Consider the following 18,392-nt stretch of genomic DNA (forward strand, 5'->3'; position numbering starts at 1 on the left):
TATATATTTCAAAGGCACATCTTCCCTTTGCGGTTGTTGGAAGCATAGAAGAAGTGAAAGTAGGTAATAAACTGGTGAGAGCCAGACAGTACCCCTGGGGAGTTGTTCAGGGTAAGTATTTTGCAAGCCATGCTGGATTTTGTCAGTTTTAGAACAGACATTTTCTCAGGGCTATTAACTTGAGCACAGTCTACAATATCACACTTGTCAAACTGAAGTCTTGCTAGGTTTTAGGTGCAGTTTGCCAGATTTTTGAACTGATATTAAAAGGCATTAAAATCAAGATCCAAAATTAATCAGATACTGTTCAATGGAAAGTTGTTTTATGACTTACTTTGCTCTGACTGGAGTCAAAACGGCATCGGGTTCCTAATTCAATTAGCGTGAATTTGATGACAGATGCACCACAGATCATGTGAGCTCACAGGACTTGCTGGTTTATCTCTTCTCTGCTTACGTTAAAGGTCTTGTGATGTGTAATTAAAACTTCATGCAAAAGACTTTAATGACCCCTATAAATGTAAAGTCTTTGTCTTGGGACAGTGCATTTTCCAGAAATTATAAGTTTTTTAGTTGTTTAATCTTGCGCTGGTATACAGTATGTCATGTTATGGACTGCTAGGTTGATAAGGGGCTATTCATTGATGGTCCAGTGGCACTCTCCCTTCATATAATAACACTTTGTGGTCTTAAGGAAGCTGATTAGAAACGCCACCAGATTTCTTTCTGATTTACAAGGCAGGAAAGCTTTCATAAGATTGTTGCAATCAGATGCCAAACTATTGATTTTTGTATGTTTGCATTACGGCAAGTTAAGAGGTCTGGTTATGTATCTGGAGAATGGGGAAAAGTCAAATTAGTTTTGGTTGTATTTGCAGCCCAAACATTTCAAGATTTAAAATGTTCCGTGTAAGCATTTCAATATTATGTAATGGACTAGCTTTTGTTCATTACTTAAAAAGCGCTGTACACTCAGTAAATGTATTTTTTACCATCTGTTGATGTATGTTTATTAAATATAACTGATAAAACAGTGAAGCATGTAATGCATGAAAAGCCACTCAACATGCTGTGAAATACAACATTGTAAAGTTCATCTGGAGTGATATCAGAATAACGATTGGTGTTACTTAGAATTCTTGCTCTCCCATCTTCTCTTATGAAACAGGATTAATCCTCCCTTGGTGATATAACAGTTTCTAACTTAGTAGGACACACCATCTATTTATGATGGGTGGGAGCTGAATGGACCACTTAACTGGTTTAATGAGGCTTTACTTTTAAAAAAAAAAGTAAATTAATCTTCTGAACAGAGCTTTCCAATAAATGGAGCCTTGGTTAATCTTTGCCTAATGCCTAGCCAGGGTATCCCAATAGCAGTAAACTGTTGATTTTCCTCTATCTGACAGGAGTAAACCAAAACAAGACAAAGCCCATTAATCACTGAGCTTATCTCCACAAGCAGGGTCATTTCGTGACAGGATCAGGCTTAGGAAACTCACTGTATATTTACTGAAGCTTCAGAACCGTAATCGTGAGATCCTATCAGAAGGATCAGGCTTGCACAGCAGTTGGTCACATGTTACTTAGCTGAACTTCTTGGTACTTGGAAAATTCTAAAACACAAGTGATCACTGTATATTCAAATGCTAGTCAATAGAATGTACTGTTTCCTTTCTGGAATTTGTAAAATAATTTAATTATGCATTAATAGCTCATTACAACAGCGTCAGCTCATTACAACAGCTTCTTGGTTTATGGTTATATTAAATAATTATTAAGGTTTTTATCCTTATTGCTCTGTGGAGAAACTGCAAAGTACCCCTTCACATGGGGTATCGCCCACAGAAGTGATTAGTCATAAAAATTGACATATCACATCTTTGGTCATATGAGTTTACTAAGTATCCATTATAAAATTAAACTTCAATAATGCATGCTACATTTAAATGATAAATATTAAGAATTTTAATTAGTGTAAAACAGTGTTTGCTGTCCCTTATGTATTTATAAAATCAAAAAATAAATATACCAAAAATATATTTTTAAAAAGTGTGTATAGTGTAACATTATTTAATTGTTGCATCACAAAGAAAGACCTCCAAGCTCCCATAGTGGAATCACAGAAACCTCAGAACAACCTGGAGTTATAAAAAGAGCTCAAGACCAAAGTCCTAATTTAGGACATCTATGAGATAAATGCGAGGGTTTACAGGGAATACAAGAAGTTACAAGAAGAAATTACAAGAAGACCTTCTTAATGTAGTGACCTTCTAAAGATCATTTAACATTTTACCATTTAACCCGTTATAATATGACACTTAAACACAAAAATTCACTTCCAAGTAATAGAGACTGTATGAATTAGTTTGAATGTCAAAATGTTAAGATAACACAAGATTTTTCTTCTTTTGTCTTGACTTAAATAGTGGAGAATGAGAGTCACTGTGATTTTGTGAAACTTCGCGAGATGCTGATTCGGGTAAATATGGAAGATCTTCGAGAGCAGACACACGCCCGGCACTATGAGCTGTACAGGCGTTGCAAACTGGAGGAAATGGGCTTCAAAGACACAGACCCTGACAGCCAGCCCTTCAGGTAACTCCTCCATCTTGACAAAAACACAGATCCTGATAGCTGGCCCTTCATAAAGCTCCTCCATCTTGACAAAGACACAGATCCCGATAGCTGGCCCTTCACACAGCTCCTCCATCTTGACAAAGACACAGATCCTGATAGCTGGCCCTTCACACAGCTCCTCCATCTTGACAAAGACACAGACCTCGATAGCTGGCCCTTCACACAGCTCCTCCATCTTGTAAATGACTGTGTTATTTCAGCTTAGGCTTTTATCATAACATTACAATTATTGTTTTTTTAATGTGCAAATGTGGTCACAGCTTATACCTTTGGGTTTGCTGGAGTAATCCAGGTAAAGTAGACTCAGAGCCTTAAGTACTAATCTTTACTTGTCTGAAAAGAAAATTAACTCTAGAGACAGCTTGCACTAAAAGTTAATTAAAAACAAATCTCAATTTTTTTCTCAGAGATCAAACATTTTAAATGATTACAGAAGATCAAAACATATCCCAGTTTTACCTCTTTCCTGATTAGAGAGTCCTCATGGATGCCTTTACCTGTTAGTGGATCAATAAGTTGTGGTTTAAGGGACACCCGCCAGATCACACTGACAAATAATATAGAAACCTTTTCCAGCACACAACAAACTGAAACCAAAAGACCAAAATTAAACTTATAGTTTTAAGACTGAAATAATTTGACAATTAAAATAAATAACAAAAAAATAAAAATGAAATACCCCACTCATATTTTTTAATCACTGGAGTAAATGCCAGCAGTCATCTCTGTCTGTGTTCATGAGGTAAAACCAGCCAGAGTCCATAGAGAAATCTCATGTCTTCGTTTTGTGTAGCTTGCAGGAGACGTACGAGGCCAAAAGGAAGGAATTCCTTGGGGAGCTCCAGCACAAGGAGGAGGAGATGAGGCAGATGTTTGTTAACAAAGTGAAGGAAACAGAAGCCGAGCTGAAGGAGAAGGAGAGAGAGGTGAGAGACGGAGGTGGGGTGTGCCCAGTGCTAAACTTCGGGACACAAGACACAACGGCTTTGTCTCTGCGCTGTGTCGCATTGAGTGTTGTTCTGAATTGGGCACACATTTTCATTGACTGTCCGCGTGCTTGTTCAAAAGACTGTCCATTTTTGTAAGTTTTGGATCACAATAAATGGAAAGCTAGAACATCAGCTGTTTGAAAAATTATTTACGACTCATCAATTCTAATGACTGTTATCTTTGGTTACGTGTCCACAGAGAAGCTGTTTTCAAGAGATTGATTGGCGACTCTTCATCGGTGACCTGACTTAACTGTCGACCTCTTTCCCTTGCTTATTTCCTCGCCCTCCTTTCAGCTGCATGAGAAGTTTGAGCAGCTCAAGAAGATGCACCAGGAGGAGAAGCGGAAGGTGGAAGAGAAGCGCCGGGACCTGGAGGAAGAGCTGAATGCCTTCAACAGGCGGAAGGTGGCAGCCGAGACGCTACAGGCGCAGTCCCTGCAGGCCACCGCACAACAGCCGCTGAAGAAGGACAAGGACAAGAAAAAGTAAGTCCTATCTCTTCTCTTTTTTTTTCCCCACTTCCTTTTTCTCCTCCTGGGCTGTGCCATGAGGGGCCAGTGTGAACACGTACAGTAGCAAATGTCTCTTCTCTATGAAAACTGGACGTGTAATGTGCAGATGAACCAGGGGAGGAGTGGATACTTCTGTCTGATGCAAGACAAGCCTCTCAATTTCTGCCCTTTATACCATTATTAAAATAATAAGTCCTGGCTTTTGAAGGGATTCATATTTTTCCATTTGGAAAAGGAAAAAAAAACTGAAACACTTTTACATTTATGGTGAAATTAGTCTGAGATTCAGATTTTGTTTGGTTTTAATACCTGTTACGTGACATACCTGTTTTTCTGAGGAAAGCCAGGCCTTTAAAGAAAAAATCGTGGCAGCTGAACTATGAGGTGTGGTTCTGGAGACACTTCTTGAAACAAAACAAATCTACATTTGCATTTAATTGTTGTTTTTCATCTATACACCTGGAACAGATAATTAAAAGAAGTGCATAGTTTCAACTCCTTAATATTTAGTTTAGTATTTTCAGCCTGTAAGGGAAAATTTAACTTTTATTGGCATGGACACTCCAGGCTCTCATGTGGGTACAACGCAGTGTTGTCTTGGTACTTATTTCTATGACGGCTTCGTCTGTTATGAATTTGTCAAAATATCATTAAATTGCACAGTACATCTTTCCAAGTACATTTTTAAAAATGTTTTTGTTGGTTGTACTGGACATGCCAGTCTTAGACTTTTTATATAGATTTAAAAATGTGATTGGTCTTTGTATAGCAAATACTGTTGATACACCTATCAATCAGCCTTCTGAAATAAGGTTTAGCAAATCTGTCTTTTTTATTTTTTCCATTTATCTAATCTAATATAGTTCGAAATTAAGTAAAACGTTTTGGAATCTTGCAGCTCCTCAGATGTTTTAACCTTATTCATGTTAATATAAACACTTCACTTTTAGTATTTAAGAATTCAAATCATTTTCAACTCTGAAATGCAGCTTTTTTTCAAGGTCTTCTCAACTACTTATATTTCTTGCGCCACCTATAGTCTCATCGAGGAAATTTTGCAATGAGTTTTTTATTGCGATCAGAAAGCTAGGCATTTATCAATCCTGAGCACTGCAGAAAATGCCAGATAATTTCTTTTCATTGTAAAACTACAGGCTTCATTGTTCCTTGATTTATGTTTTCATATAAATGTATTCATTTATTCATAAATGATCAAAATATTGTTTGATTTATTTAAACTGATATTAACTGATAAAATGAAATCCATATATCCAGTATTATATAACATGCAAAAAAACTCAGAACAACAGCACTTTTTCATTAATTCTTTGTCTTGAGTTTTAAAATGTGGGGAAAACCATAATAGTTTTTAAAACGATCAAGTTCATTCAGTTAATTTTATGTCGCACTCCATATTTCAGTTGATTTATCTTTTTAATTTCACTTCATGTGTTTTTATTTAATTTTTGTGTTATTTCATGTTTTCTTTCAGTTAATTAATGGCACAGGAAAACCCAGGCCGGACATGGATTTGTCTTCCATCACTGTAACAACAAGAACTTTTTTTTTCCTGACATTCCAACATTGATTGACATTTTGTAAGTGGACCAAAGAAAATTGTGGGAGGCAAGAACAGTTGCTTTGTATACAGACAATGGGTGATAATTGCTTTATGTGCTTTTTTCTATGATTAATAATGTTGTAAGTCAATTGGGACATTTTATCGAGAGTTTCACCTTTTCTGTTTCATTTAAGCCTTAGGCTTTCCTTTATGTATGGCTGGTAATGACTGATTTAAGAGAAGAGGATAAAATGGGTAACATTTTTTATTTCTTGGTACTAATGTCATACACTTAAGGGTTTTATTGAAGAAATAAAGTTTATGTACACTTATTTCCATATACTGGAAGATTTCTTTAGAGGACATTTCAAAGTCTTTATCAGTAGAGAGCGCCTCAGAATCTGAGCCAGGTCAGGCCTGTAATTTATTCCAATACAAGATGATTATGGATAAAGCAGAGTTTATAGTTGTCACCAAATTCAACTAGTTACAACAAGTCTAGAGAATATGAATTACTCTGGTGCTTTTTAATGTTTTTTTTATTAACAAATCCAGGTCTGTGGATGTCTTAAGGGCTTAGTTATATTTAAGAATTATACTTCAAATCGCATTTTTCTACTTTATGACTTTGTTATACACTAGAAAATAACAATGCTGTTTGATTTTATCTTGTACATATAAGCTATATAGGAAATTGAGATTCTGTAAGTAGTATGAGAGGTTTGACCGTTTACAGCGCTCAGAGGACATGTAGGGGAGGAAGAATGTAGCTTGAGCCTAGTTTCTTTTATTTTTTGGTGGAGGAAAATCTTGTGTATTTGCTTGTACTAAAAATAAAATGAAGACAACATTACTATGAATAAATAACTCAGCCATGCAACTTTGCTACATACTGGGCCCCGAAGAGGCTGCTTTTGTTGCTGTGGAGTGAGTAATGTTAGCGCTCAGGCGTGAAGAATCAAATTATGTTATTTTACCCTACTTAATATTTTTGTCCTGTTCCGTGAAGGACTCCCCAGTCTTTGACAGGGACTTGTTATCCAGGTACATCCTCCCAACTCTGCTCCATGTCAGTTTTACACCAGAATGTGCTGTTTACTATTATACCAGCTCAAGCATAGACATTTGAATTGATCCAGTTTCAATAAGAAGTTATTATGCTTTATAAAATTACACTAGTCTTTAATTTCCTGTCCTGTCATCATTTGATCAAATTCCATGAAAACATGTTTTAAGTTCTTTAATGTTTTACCGTCCGTATGTGTGAGTATACCAAGTGGCTTTTGACTCACTCTGTTTACACCTTAAACCTACAGAAATATCTTAATTAATTTGATATAATTAAGCCCTTTTGGAGAACTTTGGTTGAACACATACTCTGTATTCAGTGTATTTAAAGACCTTTCTTGATAGGAAGAGTTCTCTGAAGACAAGTGGTGCAAGGTGCCAGTGTTACAATGCAATAAAATAAGTCATAATATGAACTGAGAAGTGAAGATGCCCTATGAATTTTTCAGCAACATCACTGATGTCCTAATTCTTCACTTGTATTTCTTATACAGGGGAACAAATTCAGTTGCACTGGGAGTCTTAGAGGGTTGCAGGATATCAGAATTTCACAATAAACATGCCATTGACAGTGCTGATTTAATATTTGCTAGGTTTGTGCTAGGTTTTGACTGACTTCAAAGATCTTTACAAAACCATTTTTCTTTCAGATAAATAGTTCAAGCAAGGATAGTCCAGGGCTAGGAGTGCTGTTGTAGTTTCTGATTGCAACATTAAAGAGATCACATCACAATTCTTATTGCGCTGTATAACCTGTCTCAGTATTTCAGATTATTTCCAAGCACAGTCATTAAAGTAACTCAGGTTCGACGTACTGTAATATGGCAAAATAATTCTGGCTAGATAACTTGCTATACAAGTATATAATCATGACTGATACTGTTTGATAAATTGTGTACCATGTGAATTAGGTATTCCTCCCTTGGAATATATTTTCAGGAAATAGGAAAATAAAATTTCTATGTAATTGTAAGAAGGGCCTTGTATAAAAAGAATGTAACCTGCTGGAGAATGTATTTGCTATAGAAGTAAAAGTGTGCAACAAATAGTTCTTACAAATGTAGTATGCAGATCAGTGATGTGTCCAGTAACATCAATATTTATTAAGTTTAGTGAGGACCTTTTTAACCAAAATGGTTCATATTGAATTGGGGCCTATGTATTCACTAGTACTAAACATTTCACCTATGTTAATATAGTTAAAACTGGCTTATGAGAAAAACTTGTCATTTAAGAATCTGTTATGGGTAGCACAGTGACGTAGTGGTTAGCATTACTGCCTCATAATGCTGGGGCAGTGGTTCATTTCCGGACCCGGGGTTTTGCATGTTCCCCCCCTCTGTTCAAGTGGGTTTCCTCCAAGTGCTCTGGTTTCCTCTTGCAGTCCAAATACATGCAGGCAAGTAACTTGGTTTCTGGGAAAACTGGCCCTGGTGTGAGTGTGTGTTCCCTACGATGGATTGGCGTCCTGTCCAGGGTGTACCCCACTTTGTGCCCAGTGCTTGCTCTGGCACCCCTGTGTTCCTGAATTGGATGAAGTGGTTAGAAAATGGATGGATGGAAGAATAGGTTTAATCACTTTCTTAAACGGGACCATTGTCGTTTCTAGACATTTCTCTTTGTTAGTTCTTCACTTTACTTACACTACCTGCATTCCATAATTCAGTATTCCCCTGTACAGGTTGTTCCTAATGGCTGAAGTTTCACTAACTCGGCAGAATCCTTGTTTGAAACTGAGTAGTAGGTCTTTGCCATCGCTTGCTCTGTAGCTTTAACTTATGAACCCTTTCTTGCTGAATTTTTGGATGCGTATTACGATAGCAATCTTACTGGTCAATGGTGGTGTTCTTTTGTTTTCTGGTGTCCTGCTCTTGCAAACAATGTTTAAAGTCCACAATAATTTGCTAGTAAAGATAATCTGCAGAAAAGATTATGCAGCAAAATCAAAATGCTTATCTTGTGAGTAAAGATGCTGAAGAGGGGTGGGTGTAGAGTGTTGCACAAAGGATATAATTTTATAATCACTCTTAGCTTTATACATTTTGTATTCTATATAAAGGTTTGTAGAAGTTAGTAATGAGAGTAACATTTCAAATTCCCTTCATCTCCACTGTTATATATGTATTTTTCTATCACTTTTATATTCACTTAGCAATTGAATTGTGTTTTTGTAATGACACTGAGGAGAATTACTTTTGTAACCAAGATTCTTTGGGGGGGGATAGATTTGCCCTTTTAGGGAATATGTCTGAGCAGTATAATGCATGTTACAGTTCCATACATTATGGCATTACATGAATAATTACAGTTTCTATATTTTTTGTTTAATGGCTCATTTCTTTGTATCTATATTTTATTTGTAAAGTAAATCAGCCATGCTTGTTTTCAAGACCTTTAATAATGACATATTTACAGGATAAAGGTGCACACGTCCGTATTTACTGTAAAATATCTCCATGGTGTACAATCATAATAAACGATTTTGTTATGTTATCAATCACTCATCTCTATTTTTCTTATTGTGGTAATGTGCGTGTTTCCTGCATTGTTTTCGGTCGGGGGTAGTAAATCTTTCATTCAGACAAAAACCGCTTAACAGCCTTTTGTCTTTATTCTTTTTTTCCTGCAATGTGTAAGGTGGTTTTACATAATTTTATGGTAAGGGATAAATGTGACCTTTGAATTTATACCGGTTTCTGTTCCATGTTGTCTAGCCAATACAAACTGGATGGCACAAAACGGGTAAGAGGGAGGACAGGAAATAAAATAAAAATGATTAGTAAAGTGCTTTCAGTGCAGACGGCAAACCTGCACGGTGATGATTGTCTTCGCAGGCATGCTGCTATCAGTGAAGAATGAATGAATGAGTGACATTGCTTTATTGCTCCCTATATACACTTGTTCTTCACCAGCTTCTCTGGGTGTTACTTTGCATATATACAGAAAGCAACCTAATACAAGTCCTAACTAAAATATTACTCCTGCAGTTGTGTAAATGTGGAGCAAGAAATTCTGGCTTTCTGTGCATAAAATCATGTTGCTTTTAACTGTTTGACCATAATTTACTATATATGCAACCTTCTGTATTTAATCACCCTTTCATATTTTGTACCCATCCTTTTCAAAAGTAGACTTGTCTAAGGGACTGCTGATGCATTCTTAAATTTTTGCTTGCGCTTTAGACATGCAGAACTTTCTTTTCAAACAAATTTATACAGTAATTTATTTTTACAACAACTGTGTGACACATGTAGGATGATTTGTTTTGGTTTGTTTCTAATTCACATTTTCTCTCTCTTGATATTTACTAAAGGGTATGGTTAGTTTTAAAATGTCCCACCACGTTATTTTTAGTCAAGCTTGTGTTACCAGTCAAACCTGGTGTTCAGGGTTATGTTATTCTGGCCATTTAGAATGATTATGATTATTATGATTATACCTCCAGATTTTTCTAATTTGGCAGAATTCTTTTTATTTTTCCACATTTAGAATCACAGGTTACATTATAAAATCCCTTGGTGCAATTAATTTATATTAGATATCTCATATTAGGGAGGATAGATTTACAGATCTACAGTTTGAAGATATACAGTATAGTGCAGTATATCCTTAGCAATTCTAAAATAAATCTTTAAACCCAACTGTAACAAAAGTATTTTGTTTGTTTATGTAAGCAATAATTTCAAGACCATGGTAATTCCCCAACCAGGAACTTGACAGCAGAAATGTGTTTTATGTATCTTGCTCATCATCAATCAGCTACCACTTCCTATCCATTTCATAATCATGCCAAGAGCCTTTAAAAATAATTGGATGTATTTCATTAGCTAGTCAGGTTGTTTTTTACTTATGTTGCATTTCTGCTTCATTAATAACTTTTTACTGCACATTTAATGCAGACAAGACAATATTGAGACTCATTGCATGCCTCGTGTGCTGCCCATCTGTTAAGTTATGTTCAATGTGCTAGTCACTGACTTGCTGTTCTGTTTTTTTTCTGTAGTTTCTTTAGTCTTCCAAGTGCGTGCTCCTTAACATCAGGAAGACATTTTAATTAGAAGATTTATTAAAACCAAAACGCCACATGCTGAAGGAGTTACATTTGGTGCTGTCGCCTTTATGCTTCCATTAATTCACCACTTTAACTGGTGTAAATGCTGCAGACTAAAACTCTTGCCATTTGCTTCCTGTGAAAGTGCCCTCCAGTGGGCTTCCTGTAGACTTCGGATTGGTTTCTGCTGACCTGTCATTTCCAAATTCATTTGCTGATGCACGAGAACGTGGTTTCCTGAGAAATGTTTTCTTTATGTGGCCAAAGCTTTCTCCTACACTTAAAAATGCTTTCGTAAAGTGTTAAGTACATAATGTACAGTGTGGCTGATGCATTTGTTTGAGCTTTTTTGTATTGCTTTGGATTTGTAATAGCCTGATGTCATGCACTGTAACATTGCAGTTTTAAGCTTCCCAGCCACTCCTGCATTGGAAGGTTCCAGCATTCCTGAGCAATAAGCACTTTCCATTGTGACTTCACCTTGTTGTACATCAGTGCTGAGTACATTCAGCCTTTCCTTGCTGTGTTTAAGAGTCTCGTTTGAGTTCCTGAAGTGGGAAGGGTTATGATTGATAGTTTGACTTGCTGTTAACATACTGTATACTGTATTGCCAGATTAAAGATGCATTCATTTTTTCACTTAAAAACACAACTTGACAAACAATGCCTTCGTGGGTATACCATAAAGAAAAACTGCAATACTTTCATTTTGAGAAGAAAAAAAATATATTGGACACCTGGAAGAAAATTTTGACAATTTTGGAGATTTAAAAAAAAAATCAATGCATCTTAATCTTTTGCCCCCTACTGATTTTGGCCACCGTTTACCGATGGCTAAAAACCAAAATGGTCCAGATTTGTATCTCTTATGCTTGCTACCAATAAAAACTTGTTTTTGAACTGTTCATTTGTATTTGATTTGATGATTTATAATTAATGTAAACATGGAAATATTTGCTCAGCTTGATCATAATATTTTCCCTTGGGAAAAATGTCCTTTTTCAAAACAAAAGGTTCCATAGGCAGTCAATCATTACTCCCTTTTTTGTAATAGTTTGTATGATTGGTTTTCTGCTAGAAAGAGCTGATACACTTCGGCGATTAAAAATATTGTTAAATATTTAACTTATCATACTGATGAGTAAAATATTGAATATACTTAAGTTTCAAACATGCCCTGCTTTCAGATTTATAAACCTGAAAGAGTCCAGGACTTGCCTGACTGCTCTAGAGCTGCTTTATGGAAATTAAAATAAAGCAGTGTAGAGTATTTGAAAATGGATATGTACTGTATGACTGTGGTGCACTCAAAGTACTTACAGTACACTTTATACAGCTTTAATTCCACTTTGTGATTTTTGTAAATGTGTAAAAGCAGGGAACATTTTAAATACCCAAAAGTCACATTTAAGTAAACATTCAGGAAACAAATCTGTAGTGAATTCATTTTTATTCATTAAATGGCAAAGGAAAAGAGTCTTTATAAAACATTAGGCATGAACTTCACAGTATATTATAAAACAAACTGAAGGTGCTTTTTATAGTTTTTGGTCCCATCATAAAGGGAGGAAGTAATAAACATCTAGTTCAGTGGTACAGTTTTTATCTTATTTATATTCCTGTGCAACTTCATACTTGTTAACAGGACACGCAATCTGCAACAGTCTTTAGCTGCCTTTGTATATATATATTTTTTTTTTCTAAACAGACAAGTTGATTCATACATTTCACAATTTCCACATACGTACTTAGCTTATGAAAAGTAATATTTGGGTACATTAAGCATCACATTTTTTCAGTATAATAAACAAGCAATACTATGATTCTACACCATAATATTAAAAGGTGTAATTTAAAGGCTTTCAAAAGGAATCGCCATTTTAAAAGGAAATGGTTAACCAGATAGTTGTGGAAAAAAGAAGGTCTGCAATAAAGCAATGTTAAACCAAACAAAAGATAAAACAAAACTGAAGAAATAAATCAAGAGCAGTAAAAATCTATAAAAATAACGATCTCTAGAAATACTCCAAATATTTTACATGGTAAGATATAAGACGTACTGTAGCTTTAATATCTTTAACCATTAGTTTTGGCACTCTTTTGCCACTTTTAAAACAAACCTTCATCCTCATATTGGATTTTAAACATACCTTGAGAAAGAACCTCTTAGTCCAAAATGTTTTTATCTGTAGAAATGATGTATGAAATTAGAAAACAAACTTCTTAAAAGTCTTAAAAACTGTTATAATCAGCTTTTGGAGTGTCTTAGAAAACAGAAGAGTATTAAAGGATTTGGATTTTTTTTTCCCCCAGTGAAATCTACATCCTAGATACTACAAGAGTTCTTGTAAAAATATAAAGCTACAAATCAGGATGCAACTTAAAAAAATAATTCCCTACACACAAAGCATTTTCCACTGTGGTAGGCTTACTGCTCTTTGTTTTGAAGGACAAGTACTTGCTGGAGCCTCTGACCTAGAAATTGAACATGTTTTTTTTGTGGCAGAAGATGCAGAATTCAAGCTGGAAAGAAACAGTATTATGTCAAATGGTTTCTGAATGTGGGGCGACTCCCTGCGAATTTGAAGATGGTGTTCAGAGACTAGAAAGCACCAATGTCTGTGTGCAGGCTGCGCACGCCCTCACTTCTGCTCCCCTCAGCTCTGCCTTGTTCCCAGGAAGGCCTTAGCTGACTGGAGGCTGAAGTGGAGGGCATGGGGACCCGTTTTCCTGCAAGGCCTCGTGGGGATTCACAGTATCGTTCCCTCCAACTTCCACGGCTATGCCTTCGTTGTACAAGCACCTGAAGCCATCATAGAACTCGTCCGCCTCCACCTCCCCATTGTGCTGTTCGGCCTTCCTGAACTGGCACAGTACACGGCCTGGAAGACTGGGCTGTGTGGCTCGCTTTCTGAGGACTGCGGGGCAGAGCTCTGGGATACTTCTTTCACAATACAGAGCGTCCCTGTTAGCTGGGTGGAAAATGTACACCGTGTTGGGTGGAAGAGAAAACTGGAGACCACTGAGGTACTGATCCACCAGTTCTTTGCAACGGATGAGCTCAGTGCTGTCGATCTGGAACAGAAAATAAAGGCACTTGAGAACAACTCTGCCAATAAGTGTAATACTAATAGGTCTGCAGAAGTTTAATTAGCTATGTCAGCATGCATAGGCTGCAAAGGAACAAGTAAAGGTTTATTCCATGCTGAAAAGAGAAGAGAAGAAACAGTTTCGGCTGTGGAGCCTTTTTCAGATAGTGAAGAAGGCTCAATAGCCGAAACTGTTTCTTCTCTTCTCTTTTCAGCATGGAATAAACCTTTACTTGTACCAATAGGTCTTACACTTTTGAGCTAACCTTCAGAATAGTGACACGTTCAAGCATTTGCCCTTAAAAAGCCAATGTCCTAGCTTTTAAAGGGAAATTTCATGTATGCAATCCACAACATTTCTGTTTAAACTGTTACAAATGTTACATAATGTCAGTAAAATGTACATAAATATCAGTAAACTCCTACCTGTGCTTTCTTCAGCAGATCGGTAAAAACAGAGAACCAATCAGGAGTCAGCCTCTCCAGCTCCAAAGTTATGGTTGCCAAGGCCAGCGTGGAACCTTTGAACTGTGAGAGCTGGTGGCAGGCCATACAGTGCTGCACCTGCCTGGTCCATAGCTCGGCTTGGAGGGAAGGGATCTTCTGAGCAAGCACGCCAGGAAGACGGGGGTGGCTGGACAACGCCATGGCATGGAACTGCGAATGAAATTGAGACCCATCAGCAATCTCCCACCCTCTATTGCTACAAACGTTATTCAGGCCCTTCCTTGCTTCATTTTCCCGTCTGTGTCTCTCACATCCAAGCTGGGGGGTGGGACGCCGTTCCCATTTTGCTACATGTTGTACTTGTCCATCGACTTGTCTGGACCGTCACTGTAAATTAACCAAGGGAAGACTACATATTTTTGGAATCCTGGTCTTGCCGACCAGCCTGTTTGTATTTGCCAAACTTGTTTCTATTGTCTTACTATTACGTTCTGTAATTTTGCAAAATGGTTTTTGGCTTTTGTAAGCTTTACATGTTTAGCGAATAAGCCATGTGTACTTCGGTTTACAGGTTGCACAGCTAAGGATCCTATCAGACTGGACAGAGGTTGAGAACTGTGGTTGTTGGTGGGATGGTTTATCATCAAGGCCAACGTTAGAAATTTGAAAGTCTTTAACTGGATTGGCCAAAACTCATAGGCGTCTACCTCTAAAAAGGAGGGAGGATCACATTCCCTAAATGATGAAAGCAACCTCTTTTGTAAGGAATGTAATTTAATAATGTCTGGAAAGTGTCTTAGCTTATTCTTATATAAAAACAGCAGTCATATCATAAGGTGGATCCTGCTGCTTATTCAGGGTGTTAGATATAGTTTATACAAGAGGAAAACCTGGCTAATGAAACACAAATCTCAATTTTTGATCACTTATTAACTCTTGCTGCCGAGCCATCTCTGCAAAATCCTCTAGAAATGTCAGACTTTCTTACAAAGTTTGAAATGCAGAAAAATGACACCCCTGTGTCTAACAGAAAGTATTTTAAACCTTTTAAAGATGAAAGTTAGCTATTTAACAGTATTCTCTTAATCAACTTCAGGTGTTTGGGAGATTTTTTTGTTTTTTTGCAACCAGAGAGTGAATTCAACAATCCAATTTAGACAAATTAATTAACATATTTCAAACTTATGTGCTGAGCATTCCTGTATGTGGTTAAAATAGTCAGGTTTTGATAAATGAAGCAATACAGATAACCCATTTTGCACTGATGGCACCAGTACCTGTTATCACATTATGTCTGAAAGACTAATGCATTATCCCCCCCTCAAAAAGTCAAAGAACTAAGTATTTCCAACTGCCTTATTTTCTTATATAAATGTTTGAATATGTTCATATAAATAGATCATTTTATTTTGTAAAGCTTATCCACTGTAGAAGGCTTACAAATTAGAATAAATCTAATGTGAGAACTACTAAAGTGGCCTCCCTGTAGAGATAGAAGCATTAAAGATACAACAGTTGAGAATTGGAAGCTGTAGCATTTGTTGCTTATTTATTGCCTCTCAGTATACTATGAGTGTGAAATTCCTGTTACAGAGAAGCAGATTCAATTGTTTAAATGCAGAGCTATAGCAGAGAAAAACAGCATATTCACTTTGGCTACTGACCCATTTTTTAGATTGGACATTCAATCTTACCTATGCAAATTATTAACAATCAAGATTCTCTTTGTACTCCATCAGTATTTAAGCACCACTGTCGAAAAAAAGTATTCTAATCTTTTTTTAAGCTTTATTCCACAGTCTCGATTCATAGAGAACCAGAAAGGAGCACTGTTCTTACTTACAATGTTAAGAAAGTCGACTGGAGTTGCAATGTAAAGGTCCCAGTGCAGCTTGTTGAGAATGGTCCTCTCCATCCTTAGAATTTCTGCTGGTGAACATTTGCATCTGCTCTGCACTGCAAGATCCTTAACTGACACAATCACCTATTACAAGAAATATAAACAATAAGCAAAACAATAAATGCGATTCTATCGAACTATACATTTTGTATTACATGTTTTTTTAATGTAAAACAGCTTTTCGTTAATGATGAGAATTCTAGTTTTGTGCTATGATGCAGTCTTTTAAGTAATCAAAAGGGCTTATACATTTACCAAATCAATGTTTTTTTAGATAAAAAAAGTGTATGACACAGAAAATATGAATCTTTATGAAGTAGTGCATGTAAAATAAAAGTAAAGCACTAATTTAGTTAGCGTAATTAAGGCATTAATTAGACTCAGGTGATTCATTTTGAATTTGAGTTTGGGCAGCCCTGTCCTATAACTTCATCAGAAACTTTGTGAGTTTTGTCTTCACCATAAAGGTTAGTGGAAAGGCGTCAGGTAATGATCAAGAGAGTTTCCAGAGGACCTCAGAAAAGAAATGTCAGTCTGGAAATAGAAAATGCTCAGGCCCATGGTGACTCTACCCAGGACCAACCATCCTGCCAAGATCCCCCAATGGGAACCTGGAAAATCACCCAGGAGAACACAAGGAACCCTTGGGTGATACCTCTGGATCTGAAAGCCTCTCGCAGTGTGGCTGATGTCAGTGATCATGCCTCAACCATCAGGAAAATATTGAATGTGTTGGATTTTCACGGGAGGATTGTCAGGAAGAAAGATTTGTTCTCTAAAAAGAGCATTGCCACTCATTTCAAGTTTGCCAAAGAGCCCCTGGATGACCCACAAAACTACTGAAAGTGATCTCTGGACAGGTGATCAATAGTGAATCTTTTTGGCCACAGTGAAAAATGTTATGTTTCGCAACAACCAGACACTGTCTTCCTAGAAAGATGCTGACAAACATGGTCAAAGGAGAACCATAGTTATTTGCCATCATTGAGGGAACAATGTTGTTAGTGTTAGAGCATCAAATTCTGGAGGAGAATGTCAGGCCATCTATTCATCAGCTGAGGCTGAGTTAAACGTGAGTTATGTGGCAAAGCAATCCTATATACAACAGAACTGCCGAAGAAGAGACTTTGCATTTTTGACTGTCCAAACCTCAGCCCCATTGTTATTGCAGGACCTGAAGCCGTCTGTTCATGTAAGGAATTCTTCAGACATTCAAATTCAAGATCAAGTTTGCTCAGCCACAGTACGTAAGCTTCAGAAGATTTAATGAAAATGTATTTTTAAGTAAACTTACTTCATCTTCCTCATTGGTCTTTGCAGCAAGAATCAAGGAGGTGACAGCAATGCAGCGTAGGTACTTTGGCTGTGCCTGTAAATGAAAGGAAGACACAGTTTGATAAATTGCAGCATTAACCACTATATGGTATTTTCTTAACATGCATTGAAATAAAGTAATCACAGTTCATACTAAAATAGTGTGCAAATTGAAACTAAGCAAAAAGGATTAAAAGATTGAAAATCTCATCACCTTTGGCAATAATGCTCAATGTACATTAGCTCATTGAATGTCTGTGTCATGAAGTACAATGAGGAGACCAAGTACTTACCTTGACTGATGCTAGCATTCTGTTGAGAATGCAGACAGCAAGTGCAAAGGTTTCTGGGCAGTATTTAAAGAAGGTGCCCAACTCCAGTAACCACAAAACCACCTCCTCATATTGAGATGGAGAGATATCTGTGCCCTATCATTAGAAGAGAACAAAAAAGTCCACCACAAGGTCAATTAGTTAGAAAATACAGCCTTACTTAACAAATCTATGCAATCTGGAATGGTGCATGAGAGAGTGTGTACTTAAAATTAATAAAAATCAAACAAAGGAAACAAAATCCTTTTAAAAAAACCTGAACATCAGACTTTGGTGTTAATCATTAACATGGGTATTCCAGACGTTGCAGAAAAAAAACTTAAAACGTCTGCACCTTAACGTATTAACAATAAATGATCCTTTTGAAAGCGATCCAGGTTGATTCCCCCACAGGCAGTGTAAAATAAATGAACACTGATACGTGTGTTTATTTGTACAAATAACATAGGTGCTGTATGAAATAAATAGCGTTCTATAGAAGAAAGA

At 36.6% G+C, this 18,392-nt stretch overlaps 1 protein-coding gene across 5 annotated transcripts in view; it reads left to right on the forward strand.

Annotated features, from left to right (window-relative positions):
- septin8a (septin 8a) overlaps positions 1-16,402 on the forward strand; it is a 30,142-nt gene extending 13,740 nt beyond the window's left edge. For 2 of the 5 annotated variants that reach the window (XM_015349461.2, XM_015349463.2), the window contains exons 6-10: positions 15-111; positions 2,430-2,598; positions 3,434-3,566; positions 3,927-4,117; positions 14,355-16,402. In XM_015349461.2, coding sequence (XP_015204947.1) covers positions 15-111; positions 2,430-2,598; positions 3,434-3,566; positions 3,927-4,117; positions 14,355-14,520 — 756 coding nt within the window. In that variant the 3' untranslated portion in view covers positions 14,521-16,402. Of the gene's footprint in view, positions 1-14; positions 112-2,429; positions 2,599-3,433; positions 3,567-3,926; positions 4,118-5,636; positions 9,271-10,776; positions 11,730-14,354 lie in introns of those variants that run through there. The other 3 variants (XM_015349462.2, XM_006631812.3, XM_015349464.2) reach the window with 3 other exon arrangements.
- Positions 16,403-18,392: the final 1,990 nt, after the last annotated feature.

The sequence above is a fragment of the Lepisosteus oculatus genome, chromosome 11, assembly GCF_040954835.1.
Source record: "Lepisosteus oculatus isolate fLepOcu1 chromosome 11, fLepOcu1.hap2, whole genome shotgun sequence".
NCBI classification, from domain to species: domain Eukaryota; kingdom Metazoa; phylum Chordata; class Actinopteri; order Semionotiformes; family Lepisosteidae; genus Lepisosteus; species Lepisosteus oculatus.